Genomic DNA, 27,083 nt, shown 5'->3' with positions numbered 1-27,083 from the left:
AGCGGCAGATAGTGGAGTCATCAGCAAAGAGATAGAGAGGATTTTCCAGAGAGTCGGAGAGATCATTGATGAAGACCAGAAATAGCAAAGGGCCCAGAACACTACCTTGGGGAACCCCAGCCAGAACAGGAAGGGGAGATGAGAGAAATCCATTCAGGGCCACACGTTGCCTATGACCAGAGAGGAAGTCCGCAAGCCATGAGTGGAGATTTCCATGGATGTAACCATAGGAGGAGAGTTTGGTGAGCAGAGTTGGGTGCCAGACCGTATCGAAGGCACGTGATATGTCAAGTGAGACAGCTCTGATTTCCTGTTTGGCATTGAGGACCTCCATCCATTGTTGAGACAGCAGAAGCAACATGTCCAGAGTAGAATGACCTGGTCTGAATCCAAATTGATGATCAGAGATCAAGCCATTGGAGAAGAGGAAGGATTTGATATCCGAAGCAATGATGGATTCCATGACTTTGCTGATTAATTGGAAGCAGGCTGATTGGTCTGTAGTTGCAAGGATCTGTTTTTGCACCTTTTTGTGTAAAGCAGTAATGTTTGCTGATTTCCAAGATGCTGGCAGATGACCTTGAGCAAAAGAGAGGGTGAAAAGAACAGAGCAGGTGAGATAGAGCGGCAGAGCAGGATTTTAGGACCCGTGGGCTGATGCCGTCTGGTCCAGTTGCAGAATCAGAGTCGAGGTTTGATAAAAACTTCTCCACCTTGTCAGGAGAGAAGGACACAGAGTCCAGGAGCAGTTGGGTTCGACTGGGAAAGGTGGGAACAGAGAGAGATGGGTTTGGGACACAAGATTTTGAGGCAAACACAGAGTTTAGACATTCGGCTTAATTACAAGCGTAATATACACTATTTCATGAAGCACACACGTTTCTGCAATAGAATAGTGAGTTGCAACAAAAACACATACACTTTTGTGTCAAAACTGCTTCTATTTGGCAAACGAGATTGTTTTTTGCACGAAAAAGGTTCCTTATGAAATATATTATTTTGCTGTGTACAAGCATTATACACACTATTTGATGACACATACACATTTCTGTATGAGAATGGCGACTTGCAACAAATAAAACGTGCACTTTCATGTCAAAACTGCATCTATTGGGCAAACGAGATTGCTTTTCGCACGAAAAAGGTTTCTTTTGAAATATGTGTTATTTTGCTGTAGACAAGCGTAATGCACACTATTTAATGAAACATACATGTTTCTGCATGAGAATAGTGACTTGCAACAAAAAAACGGTGCACTTTCATGTCAAAACTGCATCTATTGGGCAAACGAGATTGGTTTTGCATGAAAAAGGTTTCTTGCCACGAAAAAGGTTTCTTGTGAAATATGTATTATTATGCGGTACACAAGCATAATACACAGTATTTCATGAAACCGACACGTTTCTACATGAGAATGGTGAATTGCAACAAATAAAAGGTGCACTTTCATGTCAAAAACTGCACTTTCATGCTTCTTTGCACAAACTGCACATGCACAAGCAAAGTTTGTGCACTTTTATGTCAAAACTGCTTCTATTTGGCAAACGAGATTGGTTTGCACGAAAAAGGTTTCTTGTGAAATATGTGTTATTTTGCTGTATACAAGCGTAATATACACTATTTCATGAAGCACACACGTTTCTGCACGACAATAGTGACTTGCAACAAAAAAACGTACAACTTTGTGTCAAAACTGATTCTATTTGGCAAACAAGATTGGTTTTTGCACGAAAAATGTTTCTTATGAAATCTGTGTTATTTTGCTGTATACAAGCGTAATATACACTATTTCATGAAGCACACACGTTTCTGCACTAGAATAGTGACTTGCAACAAAAAAAACGTGCACTTTTATGTCAAAACTGCATCTCTTGGGCAAACGAGATTGGTTTTGCACGAAAAAGGTTTCTCGTGAAATGTGTTATTTTGCTGTATACAACATAATACACACTATTTGATGAAACATACAAGTTTCTGCATGAGAATGGTGACTTGCAACAAATAAAACTTGCACTTTTATGTCAAAACTGCTTCTATTTGGCAAACGAGATTGGTTTTGCACGAAAAAGGTTTCTTGTGAAATGTGTTATTTTGCTGTATACAAGCGTAATACACACTATTTGATGAATCAACCTTATCATATCTGTAACTTATCATAATAAAGCCAATTACCAAGTTTCAGTTGAATATGATAAAGGGTATGGAAAAAGTCCAGAAAGCCTCAGGTGTGACGAACAGATGGAGAAAAAGAAAAGCATATAGTTTCCCCCGGGTAGGGGACTAATAATAATCGGCTAAGAAATATAAGGCCATTTCATAGCAAGCTATCGGCAAATAGAACAATTATTGATGGCAAGGCCTTGTTCAGTCTCATCAACCGAGGCAGAATAAAACACAGTCGAACAAGGGTTTAGATAAATAAATTTTATTGTATTGTAGATTGCTGCAGGATATACAGTATCTAAACCACCGGAGTGAATCGCTTGGACATGAAGCAATTGTGACGAGGTCTGGCTGGTAAGCAAGCAAGACAAATTACAGATACATGTCCATCTCTTCAGCACCCTGTAGAATCACCAATGAACAATTCACGTTGACATTTAACCCTGTTAACGTATTTGCCTTAAGAAGCCAAATGCAACATACAGTCCATCTTGCCATGAGAGGGAAGGGTGAAAGTGGGGCGTTCAAATACTCTCGGAATAAGACAACAGTCCAAGAAACCCCAAAGTTTTTATATTTCAATATTTAAATCCGTGAATCAGGCTGTTTCCGTCCACTGTAGGACAAAGATCCCCCACCTTGACACATGTCGAGGGGTGTTTGGCATACATGTTTGACCAGCCAAGCATGGCACGGTGGGAGCGAGCACAGCCACCTCAATACAACCCAACCAGTCAGCGGGGAAAGAAACGAGTCTTCAACCACTCGAACAGCCGAATCTTTTCAATATACAAGCACAAATAACCAGAAAGGAAATATTTCCTTACAAAAGTATCCGAGGTATTGGAAAAAAAAAAAAATTACTTTATTGTACCATTGTATTGTTCCGAGACCCTTTTGAATGCCCCTCAAAACCTATGAAAAGCAAACGGTGTTTATTTGATTATAGTCGCTTAATCATGCGGTCCTTATGTCCAAATGAGATTGTCGTCGTTTGTGGGGGACATTGAACTTATTATTGGCAATGACCGATTCAGGAATGGCCAACTGGATTCAAAAATACAGTACAAAAGTGAGGAAGTGTGTTTGTGTTTTAAGGGGAGCGAGATAGACTCCCCTTATTGAGAGTGAGATAGACTCCCAAAATAAGGAGAGTGAGAACTCCCCTCATTTTGTGTTTTATGTGTCGGTTTGAATTTTTGTGTGATTAATGTTAGCTCTTTCACGAGCCTTGATGTTGTATACAAAAAAGTGTAATCTGGCGAGAAGGTTCTAGAACGAGGTCAAGACAAGACAGCAAGTGACAAGTTCATGTTGGTCAGCGAGTGGAACATCTTATACTTTGTTGAATGGAGATCATAAGAAAGATGCATCTATGTACATAGATTTGGTGAAGCAGGCAAGATGGATGAAAAAGGCCTTTTGCTATATCTGAATTTCCAAGTGATAAATCGATGCAGCAGCCACTGATTCAAGCAGTTCGCGGAGCATTCACAAACGCAAGGAAAAGGATCTGTCATGGTCATCAAAGCCGATGTGATGGGAATTGCATCTTTGTCATGCTACCGGATATAGAGTAGTGCGCATAGAAACAAGGCCCGCACCACCATTAAACTATGTGTTTCGCCTTACATCACGAGAACCCTGCCAACAGGTTACGAATACATTGTGGGCGATCCAAGAAATTACGGAATGACGTGGCACTCACTCCTACAGTGTAGGAGACCGATATACTGGAGCTTGTCAACATCAAGTAGACGAGCCGTCGGGCCCCCATGGCAAATAGACAAAAGGCATTTCAATATGGGCTCCTTTAGTTGCAAAGTCTAATCAAGAAATGGAGATGCAATAACTTGGCAGTTTTGTATCAATCGAAAGGGTTAAAAATGAGGTGTTTGCAGAAATATCAACTTTGGCAAAAAGGAAAAGGCAGTGTGATAAAAATGGAACATGCTGGGAATTGGAAGATATTTTATCAAACCAAATCGATTGAGCTGTCGTACAGTCTAAAACGGTGATCCAGAAGGAAACCAAGGCACAAACTAGATACGAGGATCATTTTTATCCACCCGGAGCATCCATCTCCCAGACTGCTGTGGGCTGTGAAGCTCGAGGCATTGCTCGAGTGAGTAGGGATTGTATCCAAAGAGAACTCCTTCCTTTCACAGAGGCGCGAACCACCAATTAGGATCTTACCTTTTCCTTCTTGGTACAATTCGTTTGGAGAACAGAAAGGGTACAGCCATGGTACAGTACTACAGAGCACGCAATCAAGTGTTCCTCTCGGCGTGGCAGACGTAGCAAAATAGACGACTTCATGGGACAGAAGAGATGCTGTTCTTAAAGGCACGTATGATACAGCATTCCATGCCAAATGTGGGAAACCTGAAACAATCGACCTGTTGTCCAAAAGCACACAGCGCACTAGAGAAGGGTATTGATGCGATGCTCACATGCAAATGTAACATTGTTTGAAGACAGGAACAGAAGAAGAAAAATAAAAAAACGAGAGGTAAAAGGACTTGCAGACAAGACAGGAGGAAAATAAAGAGCAAATGAGATACAAGTACATTGATAGAAAACTTACTACTGTATATCAATGTGTGCAAAGTATTACTGCAGGAGAACTGCAAAATAAGCAAAACCCATCCATACAAGCTGGGTCAAGGTAATTGCTTAGCGAAATATATTTACAACGCAGTGTCTAAAACAGGAGAACCGTCTTCAAAACAAAAGTCAAAGAGAAAGAGGGACAGAGACATACAGGGGGAGGAGGAGCAGGAGGCAGAGAGAAAGATACCTTAGAAAACACAGTGTGATTTCACATTGTTAAAAAAATAAAAATTAAAAAAAAAATTATAAAAAGGTTACATTTTGGCTTTTCTGCCAAGGCATGTCTGTTAAAGGAAGTTTGTGATGACGTCGAACCCGAAGCGCAGCACTACTACGAGGTGCGGTTCCAAATGCCTTCCCGTGGCCTCGCATACCACCGCAGAGATGATATGCCGCATGTGGCTCGTATTTGCAGTTCAGTATATGAAAGGTATTGCTAAAGTCTTTTTTGAATTAAAAACAAAAAGAAAAGAATGGAAAACAAGCAGGACTTTAAGCCCCTTTATGTTTTTCAAACTCATGGAATTAGGATTTGTTTGTCGAGCACTTTTAAATAAACCCTCCGAGGGGGCAAGGTAAGCCTGCCCTACTGGATTATTGGGGTCCGGGAAAATGCATAGCAAGTTCCATTTTCGTGTCCAAGTCTTTGAGTTTGATCTCTTCAAATTCAAGGGCATGCGTAGCGAGCGAGTCCGTCCTCCTCGAGATTGAATCCCAGGATAAAGTCTGGCTCTCATTAGTTCAAGGGCACGAGTGCCAAGTACAACCTCCAGTCATGAGGCCTGCGTGTGGCAGACGTAACCTCTTCTCGTAAGATGTAGGTGGCTAATTTCGGCCTCCTGCAAGTCTCGGGGCACATATCATGAACTTCGAGTTCATGGGTAGACCTCGCGAGTTATAGTCTTCCCTCATCCCGTGGGACACCAACAATGAGCCACGATGCTTCCTCTTTCGTGTTGGCATGTTGCAGCCACAGCCTGAGCGCGAAGCAGCATGCACCAAGAGCTACAATCTGCTGGATTGAATATGGGCCACGACCATAATTTAAAAGAGGAATCTGAAGAACATTATGATGACTACCAATGACAGCTGCATCGTCACGGTGCAACTGCCGTTGGGCTCGATTCAAATCCCGCCGACTTGGCCGGCTGAGCCGCAGTTGCAGCCGTTTGAGTTGTGGATACATTAGGCTGTCCAGTGGTTGTGGAAGACCCTTCAGATGTCGAGGTCAGCGCATCTGGACCATCCGAGTTTTCCAGCATCTCTTGTATGAGAGGGGGCATGGATCCAGGGATCTCCATCTTGAGGGTTATGACACGCTCTGAACCTGAAAGAGACGGCAGAGTAAGTGTTCGTTATCGTGTCGATGTTGCATTTACTTGTTGCCGGCAAAAATCTCTCCAATACAGGGAAAAATAATTTACATAGAACACGCTTATCTGACGACTCCATTTACACAAACCAGCTTGTCCAAGCAATTTATTCACGTCCAAATAAATTGCAATCCTTGTTTTTATCTTGTTCTGACAGTCGGTGTGAACACAAAATAATTTGAACGCAAATGGGATGGCAAGCTGTCAAAGGAGGAATATGTGATTGAAGTCAAGGGCCCCTGGGGGAGCCATTTACATGATTGTAGACACCACTAAATTTAGTCATCACAGGCAGTGTTTCAGCAAGCAAGATGAGTAATCTGAAGGTCAGCACTGTAATAGCATGGAATACTGTTTACCAGTGCACACCAGAAGCCTGGTGTTGGCTTAGCGGTTAAGGTGCCGGCTTGGGATCCGAGGATACTGGGTTTGAATCCCGGTCAATCGCTGAATTAACGCCGGGGGGGTTGACTCAGCCTGTCATCCTTCCGAGGTCAGCAAAGTACCAGCTCGCTGGGATGAATGATCCTGGTGTACGCCCCGATTTAGAATAGGTACACCGAATATTTAGAATATCCCTGCACATCGTAAGAGGTGACTAAGGGTTGGCGTCAGGAAGGGCATCCGGCCAAAAAAAACATTGCCTCATAAGGGGAACCATGAGGTCATGGGGCCCGCAAGGCTCACCCCCGCTTTAGCGGGGGGGAAAATGGCCTTAAAACGATCATTCATTCATTCATAGTGGATAGAAGTTGGATAAAAGGCTATACAGCATGCATGGCTACATGGTGGGATTTAAAGGGCCTTCTGCACATTTTGAACCCCTGCTTCCCCTCCCCCCCCCCCCCCCCCTCCCTACCCAATTGCCTGTATGTAATTAAGTGCATTGCTTTAAGCGGACGACTTGGGATGTAAGTTTTTCATGAACGAAAATAAACCACACTCGCCTTTGAGCTGTATAGTATGGGTTAAAATCGAGGACCAGCTATAAACTGTCACCCTGGTGTTGCACAGGCAGAGCTTTCTTCAATGCATGTGCCGTCCGTGCCTTAGATGGACGTTAACCTGGGCGTCTCATCGGCCGGCATTAGTTGGCAGACGTAAAATATCTCACACTCATTCAACACTCACTCGAAGCCATCTAGCCTGGGTTTTAATCCTGATCCAGCTATCCACTACGAGTGAATGAATGAATGATCATTTTAAGGCCATTTTTCCCCGCTAGAGCGGCGGTTAGCCTTGTGGGCCCCACGACCTCTTGGTTCCCTTAATGCTCTTCACCAAGACCTACACAGTTAACTCTTTACAGACAACGGACCCCTTATTGCGGTCTCACACTCACCTTTGTTATACACTACCGACGTATTGTCACAGCGTTTGTGGAATAAAGGAAACAAAATGTTCTCCAGCCATGTTCGAATCATGCCACATTTTATCCTCCAATTCATACGACTCCAAAGTGGTGCGAACTGCTCACTTTCATGTTACCCATTTTGACCATTTTGGGTAACGGGAAATGATAACTGACTCTTGGCGGTTATGCAAATGCGGTCACATGTTATGCAGATGGTTCAAAAGGGTTTTTTGCTCTCATCCCCTCTCAAGGTATGTGGCAGAGTTTGGCAGGATGGCCTAGAGGTAGGTACACTACACTCATTCTAAGCCATCTAGCCTGGGTGTCAATCCTGATGCAGTGATAAACTGTCATCCCGGTGTTTCATGGGTAATCGATTTATCAATGTGTACCCATTTGCTGGACGTTAAAGATCCCATTGTGTCCTCCACGAAGAGTAGGCGAGCTGTCGCCGGCACCCTGAACAACTTGCAATTTCCTGCACTGGACTACGTTGGCATTGCTTCAGCAGGACAGCAGCACCCTCAGCCAACGATGCTACCCCGCAGCGTTGCACTGCATATGGAAGAAGTTATGTAGTAATGCTTGAAGAAACTGACGTTTTGCTTTTTTTTTTTTTGGAAGTGAAAATCAGGAACCACAGACTTTATGGTCTGCTTTAGTTTACAAAACTTTGCCTTTTATAAATTAATGAGCCTATCAAATGTTTAACCAGATTCCAGAGGTAGAAACAAAATTCCACTGTGGATACAAAAATGCAATGAAATGATTATGAAAAAGAAATAATGTAATTCTGAATGACTGCCTTCCACCACCCAAAAAAAAAAAAAATTGTTCTCCTATTTCAGTGAGGAGTCTGATTGCCAGACGTTACATCCAGCAGCAACAACTGCTTGAATGAGAACAATTCTGATGAATTGTGACGCACATTTAATTTGACGACGACATCGCCCGGCTACCCGAGTGGCCTTGGAGAACAAGTATCCGAAGAATATGAATGAATGAATGATCGTTTTAAGGCCATTTTCCCCGCTAGAGCGGGGGTTAGCCTTGCGGGCCCCATGACAATCATGGTTCCCTGTTTGAGGCAATGTTTTTATGGCCGGATGCCCTTCCTGACGCCAACCCTTGGTCGCCTCTTACGATGCGCAGGGATACGGTGTGCCTATTCTAAATCGGGGTACACACCGGGATCATTCATCCCAGCAAGCTGGTACTCAATTTGCCGACCTCGGAAGGATGACAGGCTGAGTCGACCCCCCTGGCGTTAATTCAGCGATCGACCGGGATTCGAACCCAGGATCTTAGGATCCCAAGCCGGCACCCTAACCGCTAAGCCCAACACCAGGCAACACCACTCCCGATGCTCATGAGAAATTGGTTTCCAATTTTGCGTGACCGTTGCAGGTGTTATGCAATGACTGTCAAACGTAGCACGCAATGGGCATTCGTAATGCGTAAGCTAGCAATGAACAAAGGTCCAAAGCGGTGCGTCGAGGAGAAAGACCTGGACCGCACCTTTCGCGCTAATTCCACGCAGGTCCGTGATCTTCATGAGGATCTTGGGGAACATGTGCGGCTTGCTGGGCCTCCGTTTCCTCACGTAAAACTTGAGGGCCTCGAGGAGTGGCTCTTGCAGCCGGTCCACCTTGCTGGGATCTCCCAGTTCTGGGCGGTCTGCAAGTTCAGTGTGGCATAATTGTGGCATTATAATACCGTGACGTAAGCACATCGGGAACGTGCCTTGTGACATAACCCACCATTTACCAGCGACCATTAACAAAGCCCCCAGGGACACAGTTTGCTCAGAGGTGGAAGAAGCGAGTGGAAAACACAATGGAGACAGCAACGTAGTTCCAAAAAAAAGGGGAGAGCAACAAGAGTGTTCTTATGTACTCAAGTCGTTTATTTTAAATAAACGGCTGCCATATTATACTTTTAAAACTTGTACTCGAACCATTTTTCATGCATCTAAATCATTTTCCCTTTGGCCTAAGATGGAATTTATCGATGATCAGAGTGAACCTGATAGGAGTCAAAGAGGTATTTGCTGGGATGAAGCGATAGTATATGAAGCATACTGACCACCTGTGATGAGGCAAATGGCGCTGAGGAGACCCGCCTCAGTGTCGTCCATACCCAGCGGGATAAGCTGGCTGGCAAAGGTGAACACGAGGTCAGTTAACGGACCAAACCCCGCGTTATGCATCTGCGTGCGGTTGAGTGTTAATCCATCTGAGAACGTCATGGTGTCATGCTCGGGTGTGTAACGTGTGCAAATACGAAGGATCTGAAGGAATCGGGAACAAGCGAGGGGTTGGGAAGGACAGGGAATTTGGTGGGATGGTTGGGGGCAAGTGGGGGGTGGGGTGAGGGGAGGGGTAGGCAACAATTCAGCTCAAGTCAGTCACAATTAAATGAAGCAGAACTTTGCAGATGAGAAAGTTTGATACAGCATTGCTCAATCGGTGGTAATTATATAGGACGGTCATTGCATAATGTGGGCCGATGTAGAAACGTAATGGACCAAGTAACACACCTTTTAAAAACAAGCACTTTCTCTTGTGTAGAACTCTCCCATTCAACACAAACACAGAAGATCTGGTTACTAGACTAATAGGATTACACCAATTGTTATCACTCGTTCTGCATTTCAAATGAAACTAGGACGACACTCAGTAGAGCGCATACCATGCCAGGCTGAACAGTTTATGGTTTGTATCCCACTGATAGGCCGGACCTGGATTCGGACCTGAACCAAAATCTAATCAGCTTGTTCTTGTCGCCTAACCAACTCATCCCCTAAGCTTTGTCATAATCGGTCCATAACTTTTTTAGATATCATTTTATATATGGCTTTTCAGGCCTGGTGTCGGCTTAGCGGTTAGGGTGCCGGCTTGGGATCCTAGGATCCTGAGCTCGAATCCCGGTCGATCGTTGAATTAACGCCAAGGGGGGTTGACTCAGCCTGTCATCCTTCCGAGGTCGGCAAATTGAGTACCAGCTTGCTGGGATGAATGATCCCGGTGTGTACCCCGGCTTAGAATAGGTACACCGTATCCCTGCGCATCGTAAGAGGCGAGCAAGGGTTGGCGTCAGGAAGGGCATCCGGACATAAAAACACTGCCTCAAACAGGGAACCATGAGCTCATGGGGCCCGCAAGGCTAACCCCCGCTCTAGCGGGGAAAAAATGGCCTTAAAACGATCATTCATTCATTCATTCATGTTATATATCGCTTTTCGCCAGATCTTTCAATGGTGAAGAATTACTTGAAAAATTAAATAATTATCATATCCGAATCCATATTCAAATCTTCACCAAAATCGTATATCGATTCTGCCTCGTCACATACTCAATCTGTCTACCCAATTTCGTCCAAATCCGCCCATAACTTTTTTAGACAGCGTGCTATATATTGTTTTGGCCTCATCTCCCAATGGTGAAGAATCACTATTAAAAAAATTCTCTGATCCAGTTCCAGATTTGAATCTTCACCAAAATCTAATCATTTCATCCTTGTCACATATGCTACCTCTCCGCCAAATTTCGTTCAAATCCGTGCACAACTTTTTGAGATATCCTGTTCACAGACACACAAACAAACAGATTGTAGACAGACAGATAGATAGACAGATAGGATGAAAGCAAAAGACAGGGGTGAAAATATAACCCCCATCCATCTTCGGTGATGGAGGCAACAATTGGGCTTCGAACATCTTGCTATTTCTAAACAATATCTATTGCACATCAATCCGAATGCATCAGTCGCTTAGAAGGACATAAAGGACAAGAAAAGTCATCAAATATGGTACAGAACTCCTGATAGCTCTGTGTTTATCCAACAAAGGTTGTCCTTGCTCATAAGCGACGAACTTTGCTTTATATTCACATGGAGCATTTCTGCCAAAATTTGGACCTGCCAAAATCTCATGGTGTTCCCATCAGGTAAAACGGTTATTGCGTTGCTCTCATGCAACATCATAATTTCTCTCTTCTTCCAATTCACATAATACCTCCACCTCCTCCAACCCCCTCAAGTTTCTCGACACTTCTCCCCAAAACAATGCCAGTTAAGTGTACGTGGCCACTACAAATCTCAAAAAAACATCAACATAATGTTTTAGTCAATGCAATGTAATAATAATCTAGAGTGAGTGAAGTCAATGGTGCGCCATAGCCAATCCCCCATGCTTCCCACCAAAAGCAAAGTTGGAAGATGGCAAAACGTTCCACCAGGTATGACCCACCATCAATTTTTTTTTCCCCTTTTTATAATAATAATAATAATTCATTTATTTTGTATAGCGCTTTTCATGAAGCCCAAAGGCGCTTTGACAGAGTGCAAAACATAATGCATAACAAAACATGAAAACAACAATTGCAAAAAGACAAGAATCAATAGGCCCTGTGCTTTTTCTGGTCTTCATCAATGATCTCTCTGACTCTCTTGAAAATCCTCTGTATCTCTTTGCTGATGACTCTACTCTCTGTCGCTCCATTCTTCATCCCTCAGATCGGCAGTCTGCTGCCTCCTCACTCTCTGCAGACCTGGACAAAATCACAGACTGGGCAAACAAGTGGAACATGTCTTTCAATCCTGACAAATCTCACACTCTTACGATGTCTCTCCAAAAAGACCGACTGGAAAACCCTCCCATCCACTTTCTGAATAATCCTCTCCAAGAAGTTCTGTCACTCAAGCTTTTGGGTCTCACTATCTGCCATGATCTTTCCTGGGAAAACCACATTTCAAATCTGGCCTCCAAAGCCAGTCGCCGACTGGGCATCCTCCGTCGTGCGAAGTCCTTCCTTGGCACACCTGAGCTCCTCACCACATACAAGGCTTTCATCCGCAGCTCAATGGAATACTGCTCTCCCCTCTGGGCTGGTGCTCCTGCCTCACACCTAGCTCGTCTTCACGCTGTTGAAACCAAAGCATTCAGAATCATTGGAATCTCCCACGATGAAGCTAACTCCAAGGGCCTCTCACTCACTCACCGCAGGCAGGTTGGTGGTCTTTCCATCTTCTACCGACTCCTCTCTGGCCTTGCCCACCCAGCTCTCTCTGGGCTCTGTCCCGCAAATATTCCTACAGGTCGCACAAGATCTGCCTGCAACCCTGTTATGGTCAAACTGCCAAAATCAAGACTCTCTGCTCACCTTCACTCCTTCATTCCTCTCTTCTCCCACCTCTGGAACAAACTCCCTCACTCTCTTCAATCCCACTCCACCCTCCAGGTCTTTAAAACTGCTGTTCACCACCATGTCTTATCTTCCCCCATCCAAAACCTTGATCTTTTCTACCCCTGCTAATTTCACCCCAATTCCACTTTTTTGAAATACCAACTTCTGTCCTGGAAGTCCTTGGTATCCTTGTGTTTTATACTTCTCCCTCCACCCCCCCCCCCCTTCCCACGCCTCCTCCCCCCAAGCCCTCTCCCTTCCACACATCTCCCTGCTCTCAAATGTTGTGTTTGTGTGCTTCCCCTTCTCTCCCCATCTTGTTTTCCGCTCCCTCTTTTTGTGTGTTTTGTTTGTCTGGTTGATTTGTTTGTGAAGTAAATGTTAGCTCTTTCACGAGCCTCGATTCAGTATACAAAAAAAAAAAAAAAAAAAAAATAGGGAAATATTTAAAGCAAAAGGAGGGAGAAGGAGAAGTGATAGTCAGGGGTTAAATGCTGTGGGTTGAATGTTGAATGCAGTGTTGAACAGGTGGGTCTTTAGTGATGTTTTGAATGTGGTGAGTGAGGAGGAGTCTCTGATGGTGTGAGGTAGTGAGTTCCAGAGGGTGGGAGCAGCGATGGAGAAGGCCCTGTCCCCCAAGGATCTGAATTTGAATGATCTGAATGATCTGAATTTTTGACCCCAACTCACCCCTGGGACATGAACCACGGTGGTCAAATCCAAAAAATTGTTGCATATCCCATGCATCCCCCAAAGTTGATTACATATACTGTAGAAAGTTTCATCAAACGAGTTTTTTTAAATGCACCAGTAATTGCATTTTTTGTTGTTTTTTACCCTGAGCCGGGGCCGTAACATAAAAAGAAAATGTAAGGATACAAACCATACTTGGTCAACACCATCAGACGATGGTAGTAAATTTTTGACTTGATGGACATCTTAAACTTGGCAACTATTCTCATGCCCAAATTACAGCTTCCTTGTCGATTCGTACTGATTCGAGAATGCAAATGAAAAAGTGCGCTGCACTCGCTATAACTATTCCAACTTGCGACAGGTTCGTTTAAAACTTCACTTACAGAAGTAAAATAGACATCTAGACCGATTAAATTCTGCACACCAGGATGTCGAGGCACGCAGCCTTGAGAAGCGTTATCTGATCATCGATGACGAGTGTGGAGAACCCAGGGATGCGCTTGGCGAACTCCACCGTCCTCACGATGCACTTTGTGGACAGATCGCTGAACTTGTCCCAAAGATCCGTGTCGAGCGTGACACGCTGCCCGGACCCATTTGTCTGCAAGAAAAGGTGAAGTGGTATTGAGCAGAAGCACCCTTTTCGATGAATAGTAACCAATATGTTTTATGCACTTGCATGGTCTTTGAAAGTGGACATGAGGTATTTATTTCCTGGGAAATTACCTCCTCCAATGGAGGTGGGAAAAGGTCATTTTCACCCCTGTCTGTTTTTCTGCCCGTCAGCAGGATATCTCAAAAACGTATGGATGGATTCAGAAGAAACATGGTGGAGAGGTTGGGTTTGTGATGAGGATGAGTAGATTCGATTTTGGTGAAGATCCGAATCCAGATACAAGAATTTAAAAGAACAATTCTTCACCATTGACATATGGGGCCAAAAACGATACATAATAACAATAATAATACATTTATTTTATATAGCGCTTTTCAAGAAGCCCAAAGACGCTTTGACAGAGTACAAAAAACAAGTGCAAAAAGACAAAAATCAACAGGTAAATAATCAAAGCAAAAGGAAGGAGAAGGAGAAGAGATAGTCAGGGGTTAAATGCTGTGGGTTAAATGTTGAATGCAGTGTTGAACAGGTGGGTCTTGAGTGATGTTTTGAATGTGGTGAGTGAGGAGGAGTCTCTGATGGTGTGAGGGAGTGAGTTCCAGAGGGTGGGAGCAGCGATGGAGAAGGCCCTGTCCTCCCAGGATCTGAATTTGGTCCGGATGGGGGGGGGGCAGAGGGGGGGTCAGGAGGTTGGTACCAGCAGAGCGGAGCTTGCGGGTGGGAGTGTGTCTGGAGAGGAGGTCAGTCAGGTATCGCATGATATTTCAAAAAGTTGTGGATGAGTTATGACTAATCTTGGTGGATGAGGTTGTTGGGTGATGAGAACAAGCTGATTAGATTTTGTATCAGCTCCGAATCCAGATCCGGCCTATCAGTGGATACAAAATGCAAACTCTTCAGGTATGCGCTCTACCGAGTGCTGTTCTAGTTTCCCATAAGGCTGCCAGGAGTAGTGTACCAAAGGTAGTGTACTCACTCACTGCACCCACATAGGCTTGTGGGCATAACACATTAAACTAGACTACTTTTTGAAAACAAAAAGCCATTGCGTACCATTCATTATTCCAGCCAAATGAAATTTTTCCACTTTGATCAAGAGTTGTTTTTGCAAGCACTCCGCAATGGAAAAGCAAACTTTCCAAGGTTAAATTCTCAGCTACAGAAATGTGCATGAGCTTGTCATGGACACCATCATAACCCTCCAGTAGTTTGGGAACAACAATCCTCTTATGCTGCATCGTTTGAACATCGTATTATAACTTTACTGCAATAAAACAGTAGGAAACGTCTCAAAAGATACGCCAATGCATAACATTATGACTCAAAATGCAAATTAAAGTATCTGCATAATTTCACAAAATACACTTGGCAAAAATGCCAGTGAGGAAAAAGTAGCCCATCGTGGGCAATTTGTTTGTTAAATTGCTTTGTTGTTGCAAGATGGATTGCACTTCATAAAATCTACCATATCAAACACAACGTCAGTTTGTTTGTTTGTACAGACATCTGTCCCCTTTCATAAGAGTAGGTTTTAAAGGCCAATCGTTTACCACGAATGTGTGCTCACTATGGTCTATTTTTGAGGATAAAACAAACTTTTTTTCATAAAAGAGTATTTATGTCTCTTCTATTGGAATTGTAGGCGGTGGTTTGCAAACTGAGCCTCAAGGGCGGTGTACAGAAGCGTTTTCTTAAAATAACAAATGCAAGGCGCAGGGAGGTGAAATTCGCTGAACGTGATGTGCAACGCACACAGGTAAAACGAGTGTTAATTTACATCTATCGGATGTCTAATAAATAACGAAGATGTAAGCACACCTGACACTAGGCCGAGGCTTCAGACTTTGGCACGCTCGAGGCTGCATCGTCGAATAAACTGTTCCAAGCCGTCATTTTTGACGGGATTTTTACTAGTAAGAATAATAAAAACGAGTTCCAAGCAGTACCCCAATAAGTCTTTTTTGTATACAATGTCAAAGCTCATTGAGGAACTAGAACATAGAAAGGATCAGGAAGTAACAGTTAACCAAAAGTACCATTTCAAAGAGAGGGGTAAAAACACACCAACAGTAGGAGTGAGGAGCAAAATAGAGGGAGACGTGGACAAAAAAGGGATGTGGAGAAGAATGAGGGCAAAGGCAGGACAAGGGTGAACAAGATGGATACAGCTACAAATGCCCAGGAAGAAAAAACTGGACACTTGGAAGGAGGTGGCCTCAAGGAGGTTTAACAAGGGTAGAAAATATCATGGTTTTGGATGGGGGGGGAGGGATTTGAGATGGTGGTGAACAGCTGTCTTGAACACCTGAAGGGAAGGATGAGATTGAACAGACCGATGAAGTTGGTAGAAGAAAAAATTGCAGCAAGGACAGGAAATAAGATCGAGTTGAGGAAGGTGAAAGGACAACACATGGGAGAAAGAGCATAACGAGGCACACGGTGTCAGAGCAGAGAAATAATTTGGATGCGGACTAGCTGAGAAGGGCAGACACTCACAGGGACACAAATTTGACAATAAACAAGATACCGTTAAACACCGAAAATTGGATGAAAACACAAACAGCCACACAGGGATGAAAACAAAGACACTAGAACGGTACTCAGCAGAGAGAACACCTCCGCCAGGCTGAACAATTTACGTTTTGTATCCCACTGATAGGCTGAATCCGATCCCGATTCGGTCGGACCTGAACCACAAGGGAATCGGCTTGTTCTCGTCACCTGCCGAACTCATCCACCCAGTTTTGTCATAATCCGTCCACAGCCTTTTGAAATATCGTGCTGTATATCGTTTTTGATCGACTATGTGATCGACTAGTCATGGGAAATTAGTTTGAATTTTTTTCATATTTACTTCCATGGACACAATTTCGTCTTAATGTGTACAAAAGCAGTTGTTAAACAGCCTAATAATCAATCAATAAAGCTACGGATAATGGCAATGCATGTGACATAATAGGATGACGACGAACATAATGAATAGGATGAACGGATATATGGGCCACATTCATTCATTCAATAGTAGTGTGTTCAGTTAACGATGTTATTTTTGTTCAGAATGAGCACACGAGGTAAGACTATGCGCTCTACTGAATGCCATTCTAGTTCCCTTTTAAATATCCTCTGTGCAACCACTTGTGTGATCGACACAAAACTTTCAACATCGGAGTTCCCCCTGTATCATTATCCCCCGTAAAAAAAAAAAAATTTAATTGCCAAAATTCAGAAATATCATCATGTGTCCCATGACCTTTGGCTCAGATACCAAAATAATTTGCCGTGCCTCATGCCCAGATGATATTGCATACTTGTGCTGAATATGAAAGCAATGCAACCGGTCATTTTAGAGTAGAGGCCACTTGGAGGGCCAGGACCTAAAATACAAGCACCCCCCACAGACAGGCTGATGCCCAGTTGAGGGATACCAAACCAGGTAAGTGTGTAACTGATCTATCACAAACATTTATGATGTTGTGGTTATACTATGTCCCAGAAAAAGATCACTATCACCAGCACAAGTTCCACATTGCCTGCATGCTGCAATGTAGCGGTTGTTGTTGTTGTTGTGTTGCCCCAGTCAGTTCTGGTTGAACAGCCCAGCGGCACGGAGATAACCAATCGATCTCACAGGAGAGACCCAGAGATCCCTCACATCCAATATGTTGTGTTCTTGTCTATCTGAAGCCAGGACTGCGTAGTCTTCCATTATATGTTTTATTGTTTGTTGAGTTGCCTCGCAGTGGTTGCAGGTGTTGTCAATGGTGTCATAGTGTCTATGTCTGCAGTGTAAAAGTTGTGGGTGGTGTCCACAGCAAAGGTGTGAAAGGTGAAAACTATCAGACCTGGGGAGTAATTTATCTGTGTCATCGATGGGTGGGGATTTTATGCCCAAGATAATGTTTGGGCTCAGGTTGTTGGTTGCGTTTGTGGTGATGTGGGTGTGGATGTGTTTTTTGTAGTTTCTGTTGTTTGGTGTGGGGATGTTACAAAGGATGTCACTGTAGTGTCTTTGTGGTGTAGTTTTAATGTGTCTAGGGGCCTGTGGGTGGTTGTACATGTGGTGGCATGGACGATTGGGGTTGCCTTTGCCGTTGCAAGGAACTGTGCACCTCTCATGTCTAAGTGGTCTTTGGTTTTTAGCATTTGGTAATGTGCAACCTGTGATGATGCAAAGGGCTTTGTTTTGTATGGTCTGCAGGATGTTGAGATGTGTGTTTGATAAGCTGGAGGCCCAAGGTGAGCTGGCTAGTTGATGACTGATGTAATGCAGTGTCTGTATGTTGGTGATGTTGTTTCTTTGTAGTGTCCGAGGTCGGTGCCTGTGAGTGCCCCAAGTGTGTTCAGCCTGGGTTTCTTAATGTTTGTTTTCTTAATGCATCTTAATGTTTGTGATGTGATCTGAGAATGGCATGGATGTGTTAAAAGTGACACCGAGTATTTTTGTTGTGTGTGTGTGTGTGTGTGTGTGTGTGTGTGTGTGTGTGTGTGTGTGTGTGTGTGTGTGTGTGTGTGTGTGTGTGTAATAGGGATGTTGTTCAGTATGATGTGTGGTGTAGCGCTATGTTCATTGGTGTAATTTGTTCGAAGAGAGACTGTTAATTTTGAGGGCGTTACTTTTAGTCTGTTGATGGTGAGCCAGGTTTGTTGGGTGCTGAGGAAGGGTTGAAGTTGTGCTGTGGTGGTGTTGATTTTGCTATCAGTAGAGGTGATGGTTATATCATCCGCATACAAGGCTAATTGTATGTTCTCGGGTGGTTGTGGAATGTCATGCATGAACAGATTAAAGAGTGTGAGGGAGAGAACTGAGCCTTGAGGGATTCTATTCAGAAAGTATCGTGTGCATGATGACCTGCCATTAAAATTACAAATGACTGCCTGCATGATAGGAAGTTGGCCAGTAGGGTGGTCCAAAAATGCAAAAAAAATCATTTTTTATCTGGATTTTGATGCTCTATTGGATTATTGTTAGAAATGGTCTAAATCATTCACCCAAAAAATATTTTGCATCTGAGTCATCTATAAACTCATACACACTCAACATATAAATTTGTCATTTTGGTCAATTTTAATGACTTACAAAGACTTTAGAAATATTTTTTCCCTAAATAATGTCATTGATGGTACATACCCTTGTGAAGTCCTCATGGTCGAAACATGAGTCAGACGTGTATGAACATGTTTCAAACATGTTTCAAGCATTGTCAAACATGTTTCGACCATGATGATTTCACACTCACAGGCGCAAGCGCATGCAAAAAGTCATGAACCACAAAATGGCTTCGTACAATAGTGCATGTACTTTTTCCACCTAGGTTGCTATTGGATTGTTCTCATTTAGCCAAATTTGGTGAAAAACGCCATATTTCAATTGAAGTGTGTATGAGTTTCTAGATGGAATTGAGCGAAAATATTTGGTGGGTGAATGTTTTAGACCATTTCTAACAATAATCCAGTAGAGCATCAAAATCAGAGATCGATGTTTTTTGGACCACCCTATTGGCCAGCCAGCTTTTGGTGTTGTTGTGCATGTTTGTGTTGAGTATTTCGTGTGTGAGTAAGAGTTTTGAGAGTGTCAAACACTGCTGATGTCTATTGTGGTGAGAATAGTGCGTTTTGGTGGTTTTCTATTGTTGAAGCCTTCAAAGATGTTTTGTGTGTGGTTTGTGAGGAGAGTGGTGGTGGAGTGGTTTGGTCTGAATCCGTGTTGAGTGTGTGAGAGAGGGATGTGAGGGGTTGAGAGTGTAAGCATAAGGTGTTCTGCAACCTTGGAGGGTGTGCAAAGTAATGTGATAGGTGTGCAAGAGGCTGCTGTGGCGGGATCTTTATTTGGTTTAAGGAGGGTAATGATTTTGCCTAGTTTCCAAATTGGGAGAATTATTGAGTGTTGGTAGTTGAAATTGCTTATATTTGCGAGGGTTGATATGCCATGTGGTTCAAGGTGTAAACATATACATATAATGGTAATCCATACATTGTAGGTTGTTTTTCATGCTGTAAGAAACCCCAGTTCAAATATCGCACCAATTCAGGAGACATGTGGGCCTTTTCTACCGTCTACCTCAAATACACTGCTATTAGTGGAATCCCAGATCATTTTCTCATCCGTGGAGGGGTGCCAGTAATGCAGCACGTCCCACATTTTGTTTGACATTTCACAAAAGCCAGATATCACGTTGCCAGTGGGAAATCTGGAAAAGCGGTAAGGGTGGAGAATATTGAATGGCTTTCCAGCACTATGTTTAAATGAACATGGTTGGTTAACAAGTACATTAAAAGTAAAAAAAGAAATTAAAAAAAAGGTAAAAGTGACAATTGAAAGAGTATCAAAGGGTCAAAGGTCATATATATAATGCTCTTGAAAAAATTCCTACTGAGATCACGTTTTGTCCGGTGGTCAAGTTCCACCAAAAGGAGCGCATTCACAAACGCACATGTAATAAGCTTGTGGTCCCATTTAAATAATGTGGTGAGTCCATTCTGCCCAGTGCCCACACACTGTACTCAACCACAATAATGTTACGAGAAATGAGTCTGTGGATAGGGAAGAGGAAGGGGGTGGAGGATGGGGAGTGGGAGGGAGGGTACCGGTATATTCATTGCCTGATTCGGGCAACATGGACAATCAAGTTGTAAGAAATAGTGGGGGTGAGATTACGACTTCTCATGCAGGTCGATCAAGCCACTGTGAACACACACTGGACTTGCAAATACTTAAGTCATTTGCAATAGCTCCACCTGTCGATCAACTGAGCAACATCTTCTATATATATCAAAGAAAGTTTCTGTTTGTTTGTCTGCACGCGCTAATCTCCTTAATGGTGAAAGATAGGAGGAAACCCCTAAAACAAAAAATGTCGGGACGGGCCCCGGGAAGGTTATAGGCTAGGTGGCGAGGCTGGTTGAGGCCGCTTCGGCCGCGCTGGGGCCATTTCGCAATTAAAAGCAGAGCTGAATTATAGTAGTCAATCTTCTACGGCCGTGAGTAAAAGCTGAATTATAGTAGTAAATTCATTCAAAAAGAACCCGGGCAACGCTGGGATCTTTCGGCTAGTATTTTATAAAAAATCTTCAAACGCAAGGCCAAGAAGGAGTTCAAAATAACTGCACTTTATAAAATCCCATTTATTCTCTGAAAGCACAGATTCCATCCCTGTTTCTTCGAAAATTCAGAGCACCTTATTTAATCATCTGGCGATTCATGGAAAATGAAACACCTTCAGAAATAAATTGAAGGGCAAACGAAACACGCAGCAAAATAAATACCAGAGAGCAGAGGTTCAGCAATAATGAAGAAGCAGTTCTTGTGACAGTAGTTTCTTTAACCACATCAATTGGAAGGAAACGTGTGTGTGCAATCCCCACGGAAGCAATTTCACATCAGTACAAAAAACTGAAGAGCAGGTGTGAAAGACGTCATTGGTCAAGTCGGAGGTTCGAATATTCATATTGTTACGTGTATGGGGGTAGGCAATGAAATACCTTAGTCCAGATAGGATTGTACAGATTAGCGTGCACCGTATGCCGTGTAGCCACCTTCATGTATCTAAGTCAGGGCCGGATGTCTGGGTAATCGTTGTGTCTTCATGCGGGGGGGGGGGGGGGGGGAGGGGGGGGTGGAGCTATGCTAATTAGTTAGGGCATTTGGATAAAATTCCCAGTGTGTAAATTGCCCTTGTGATTTTTTCCTTTGTTCTTATGAAGCACTTCCGTTTCCGTTTCCCCGGGTGAGGTTGTGTGTCGTCTGAGCTCGTCCACGTCGATCAAAGTAAAGTTGTTGTTTTTTTTCTCACAGTTAAGTAGTTTGTTTTGTTGTGTTTGTGTCGACTGTGTTTCTGGTTCGATCGTGTTTTGCATTTCGTGCACAATTGTGTATTAGTCTGTCTGTTTGGTCGTTCGTGTTTTTGGGGCCTGGTTAGCCTCGAGGCCTGCCCAGTCGTGTCGTATGGTCTTTTGTTATTTACGTTCGATCTCTCTCTGAATTTTTTTTTTCCACCCCCTACTTTTCCCCTGACCTTTCACCCTTTGTTTGATGTCTAAAATACAAAAAAAATAATAATAATAATAATAATAATAATAACCCTTCTCTCCTCGTGTTCTTCCTGCCCGTGTCAACGTGTTCTTCCCTCCCCCGCCCATGTCCACGTGTTCTTCCCTCCGCCGCCCATGTCCACGTGTTCTTCCCTCCCCCGCCCATGTCCACGTGCTCTTCCCTCCCCCGCCCGTGTCCACGTGTTCTTCCCTCCCCCGCGTCCACGTGTTCTTCCCTCTCCCACCCGTGTCCACGTGTTCTTCCCTCTCCCGCCCGTGTCCACGTGTTCTTCCCTCCCCCGCCCGTGTCCACGTGTTCTTCCCACCCCCCGCCCGTGTCCACGTGTTCTTCCCTCCCCCGCCCGTGTCCACGTATTCCTCCCTCCCCTGCCCACGTGTTCTTCCCTCCCCCGCCCGTGTCCACGTGCTCTTCCCTCCCCTGCCCGTGTCCAACCAGTGGTTATGCTTTTAAAATGTTTAAAATCCCCCCTGCCATGTTGTATTCCTTTGTATACTACAACTCACTTTTTTTCTTCCTGTTCAAAAGGCTGCAATCAATTCGCTCAAAAATCCTTCCATCACAAAAAAAATTCAATCTCATACAATTCTGTCTTCATTCTCTAAACTCACACTCATTCCACCCCTCCTCAAACGTTCTCAAACAGATCTCCAATTTGACTATCTCAAGAAACCCAGTCTGTAACAAACGTTCGATTTTCTTTAATCATTCAAAACTTTCAAATTTCCCGCCTCAAATCTCTCCCCTCGCCCCTCTACTTCAAAACTCCCAACTATTACAACGTGACTATTCAAATGTTGAAAAAAAACAACCTCATTTGTCAAACACTAAAAACATGTTCAGCCAAGGGTCGACAAAAAGTGAAGGCTTCTTGCCACGGTGGTATGCTAAACAACCCGAAAAGTGCCTCACATCCATCGAGCTAGGCCGCCATATCATCGCTAAAGCGAAGCAGCTTGCAGCTGTAACGTTTCGGATCACACTTCCAACAGTGGGGTGCAGATCAGGCCTGGTGGATAAGTACATGAATTGTCGATTTTTCCAGCATAGCTGGAAAGGTGCCCGGCTAATCAATCTGTGAAAATATATCTGTTAGCTCATTGAAATACAAACTAAAATACTAAGAAAAGGGTCGATTGATGCCAAGTAGCTTGGAAAAAACTATCTGAGATTGTAAAAATGGCTACTCTGTCAGCAAGCCAACAGGGCCCCACAGCCATGTGGAGAAAAAAAAATGGATATTTTTCCTGCACATACGCCAAAACATTCTCCTTTAATCATGCATGAACACGTTTAATGTCCAAAATGAGGCCAATTATTCGCATTGAAGACTCACTCGGGAACAAACCGTGGGTCTACATTCAAACATTCAAAGGGTTGTTCAACTGAGCTACATTAAAAAAATGTTTTGCCGAGAAAGGTCACACATAATATTTAGTCTTCCAAAATATACAACGGCATCTTGAACATCCACAGACAAGGCAGTCACACCTGTGTTTCTCTCATCAGGTAGCTGGGTTTCAGGGCCTTCTCTCCCCTACTGCAGGCAAATTAGTGGCATAACAGTACATCATTACCTCAAATCCAGTCTTGTACCATCGCCCTTTATAACCTCAGGCCCTCCAAACCACATACGTTCTTCCAGTCAGATTCCGTAGTACTCTCCAAATGTAAGCAGTCATCTCACCTCCATCTCCTAATTTGTGCCACTGTACCCACCACCATCCCATTCTCTCCTACGGATATACTGACTCAGAGTATTATTGACAAGCCATTGAATGTCTGATGAATTATTGACTCTGGTATTGTTCGTCTAGCTGCCTCTTGCCCGTAATTCCCCTCTGCAGAACTGCGTTTGTCTGCTTTCCACACACATACTCCAGCTCTCCCACCTCCACAAAACTGTAGGTTTGACCAGACTTGATGTTGTAATGGAAAGAGCATCCGTTCCGAGTCTGGGAGGTCGGTGGTTCAAACTCCGGCTGAGTCACACCAAAAACTTCAAAAATGGCACGGATGCTTCCTTGCTTGATGTTCAGCATATAAAAGCATAAGGGCATGGACAATCCTCGTAGATTGGCATATGTGAGGAGGAATAAATCCCCCCTTAGCATTGCATTGAGAAAAACAGCACCGTTGTTGTGACATCGCTGGTACCCAGAGCGCCCAGGCAAGTGATGGCACTTCTCCCAAACACATTGGCTGCGTTTGTCTCATCCAACACTCATGTGTTGCATTTCGTGCAATTGTCCGTATGTCCATGTGTGTGAGTATATGTGTGCAGCCTTATATATATATCCTTATATCCTTATCCTACGAGCCTTATATCCTGTAAAAAAAATAAAGAATAAACTAGAACGACACTTGGTAGACAGCATACCTCCGCCAGGTTGAAGTTTACGTTTTGTATCTCACCGATAGGCCGGATCTGAATCCCAACCTGAACCAAAATCCAAACAGCTTGTTCTTGTCACGCACCAAACTCATCCACACTAAGTAATCATAAGTTGTCTACAACTTCTTGAAATATCATGTTATTTGTCGTTTTTGGCCCTATCACAATGATGACTAAAATCACTTAATTAAAAAAACTCTCGCATCCAGATTCGGATCTTCACCAAAATCGAATGGATTCGTCGATGTCACACACCCAACGTGTTCACAAAGTTTCGTCCGAATCCGTCCATAACTTTTTGAGATATCGTGCTATATACAGACTTGGCATTTAATATGGAATATTTTTTTTGTGGGTGTGAACTTACTCTTCAAGATGACTTAGAACCAAAAGTTCATTGGAATTATGTTGAAATTATTCTAGATTTTGTTAATGTGACCTTTAAAAGAAACAAAAACCACATTTGACATTTTGAAGTAAATAAATTGATCCTTGAAAGTGATGCAAACTGATATCGAACTCAATTCACGGACAGAACATTGTTAAACTTCTGTACGTTTTCCAGAAGTATCTCTATTTTGCACATTAGCCAAAAAAAATTTCAACAAAAACAAAAGCTAAATTATGACTGGGATTACGGACAGTAAAATTACAGTTCAGTATGTCGTGTAACCCCCACGAGCATTCAGGAGAGCACGTACACGTTGAGGCATGCTGTTCACGAGATTTGCCAAGGTTTGGACAGGAATCGCTTGCCATGCAGTGACAAGTCTGCTGCAATTTACGCACAGAGGCCGGCTGCTGGTCCAAGTTGTCGATTTGACGCGTTAATTCTGCCCACAAGTTCTCTATCGGATTCATATCTGGGGACATGGCAGGCCACTCCATATGCTCTACACCACGGTCAGCAAGAAAGTGTTGGATCATGCGAGCACGATGAGGCCATGCATTGTCATCTTGGAAGACAAAGTTTCCTCGAAAGGCTGCATGAGCAAATGGAAGCAATGTTTCTTCCAGAATGATCCTGTACTTGAACTGGTTCAGGTTTCCATTCAGAACAACCGGGTCAGTTTTGCCCCCTGCATGAAAAGCAGCCCAAACGGTCACCCCACCACCTCCAGCTTGGACTCTTGGCACTATACAATCTTCGTTGTGGGCTTCATGCACTTGTCTGCGCACTCGGACGCGGCCATCTTGACGATAGACCAGAAATCTAGACTCGTCACTGAAGGTCACGTGATTCCAGTGTCCTGGCTGCCATTGACGGTGCTCTCTGGCCCACTGCAATCGGCGCTGGCTGTGTTGTCTGGTCAGGCGTGGCTTTCTCAGGGGACGCCTGGCACGATAGCCTGCTTGAACCAGTCGTTGGTTGACTAGCCTTCTGGATACAGGCACATTTGTCAGTTGCTGCCACTCAGCCCGAAGCCGATTAGCTGACTTGGTATGGCCATTGCAGACTAACCGGTGCAGCTGTCGATCATCTCTCCTTTTGGTTCTGCGTGGACGTCCTGGCCTCGTTATTGGAGTAGGGACACCCCTCTGAGCATTTCGTTTCAGGATCTTTGACACCTGACCTTGAGTGATACCATACTGCCGAGCAATAGCACGCTGTTTCATGCCAGAATTTCGTAAAGCCACCACTCCATGACAAACAGCATTGTCAAGTTGACGGACCATCTCCAGAGGAAGCGGCAATAACTTTTGTCGACGTGCAGCAGTTGTTTTCCACGAATACAGAACGCAACAACCCTTATATACCCGATTGTGAAGCCAATCGTCAAATGTACCTGTCCTTACATTTTGTCATGCCACCTGTGATATAATCCTGTTATCGACTTCTTGCTGCGAAAGACAATCAGTGACATGGTTCTTTCAACAAAGACATCACCGAAGGGTAAAAGAAACTCACCAGATTGATATACTGAGTTCAGAAAGTAAACCCAAGTGAAGAAAAAAAAATAATTCCATATTAAATGCCAAGTCTGTATATCGTTTTGGCCCCATGTCCTTAATGATGAAGAATCACTTTAAAATTCTCTGATCCGGATCTGGATTAGAACCTTCACCAAAATCGAATCGATGCGGTCTCGTCACACACCCAACTTGTCCACAAAGTTTCATCCGAATCCGTCCATAACTTTTTGAGATATCGTGCTATAATATATCGTTTTGGCCCCATCTCCTTAATAAAAATAATCACAGCTCCCCCTTCCTCACGCAAGTAATTCATTCTTCAAAATAGAAACATACAGAACTGGAATAAGTGTGATAGCTATAGTGTCGGTGATGAGCTGTAGCTGCAAGCAAGTTATTTCTGACAGTTACAACTGCAAAGTTCTGTGCAGGGTAGACCAGCTTTCGTGCACTTGCAACGACTGACACAACCGGCTTCTGACTTGCAACCGGCTTAATAAAATATAAAAATAAAAATAATCAATAAAAATCACAGTGACTTAATGATGAAGAATCACTTAAAAATTCTCTGATCCGGATCTGGATTCGAACCTTCACCAAAATCGAATCGATTCGGTCTCGTCACACACCCAACTCGTCCACAAAGTTTCGCCCGAATCCGTCAATAACTTTTTGAGATATCCTGTTCACAAACAGACAAAGAAACACACAGAGAAACAGACAGGG

The 27,083-nt window shown here is 43.6% G+C and overlaps 1 protein-coding gene across 3 annotated transcripts in view; it reads right to left on the bottom strand.

Moving 5' to 3' along the window:
- Positions 1 to 2,409: 2,409 nt before the first annotated feature.
- LOC137431363 (retinoic acid receptor alpha-A) overlaps positions 2,410 to 27,083 on the bottom strand; it is a 279,676-nt gene continuing 255,002 nt past the window's right edge. For all 3 annotated transcript variants that reach the window (XM_068122611.2, XM_068122609.2, XM_078781935.1), the window contains 4 exons: positions 13,810 to 13,986; positions 9,589 to 9,793; positions 9,022 to 9,180; positions 2,410 to 6,103 (listed from right to left, as the gene is read on the bottom strand). In XM_068122611.2, coding sequence (XP_067978712.2) covers positions 5,874 to 6,103; positions 9,022 to 9,180; positions 9,589 to 9,793; positions 13,810 to 13,986 — 771 coding nt within the window. In that variant the 3' untranslated portion in view covers positions 2,410 to 5,873. The remainder of the gene's footprint in view (positions 6,104 to 9,021; positions 9,181 to 9,588; positions 9,794 to 13,809; positions 13,987 to 27,083) is intronic.

The sequence above is a fragment of the Myxine glutinosa genome, chromosome 7 (genome assembly GCF_964187855.1).
Source record: "Myxine glutinosa chromosome 7, kmMyxGlut1.1, whole genome shotgun sequence".
Classification (NCBI taxonomy): Eukaryota; Metazoa; Chordata; class Myxini; order Myxiniformes; family Myxinidae; genus Myxine; species Myxine glutinosa.
The sequence above is the reverse complement of the archived record's forward strand: the minus strand, read 5'-3'. Positions and strand labels throughout refer to the sequence as shown.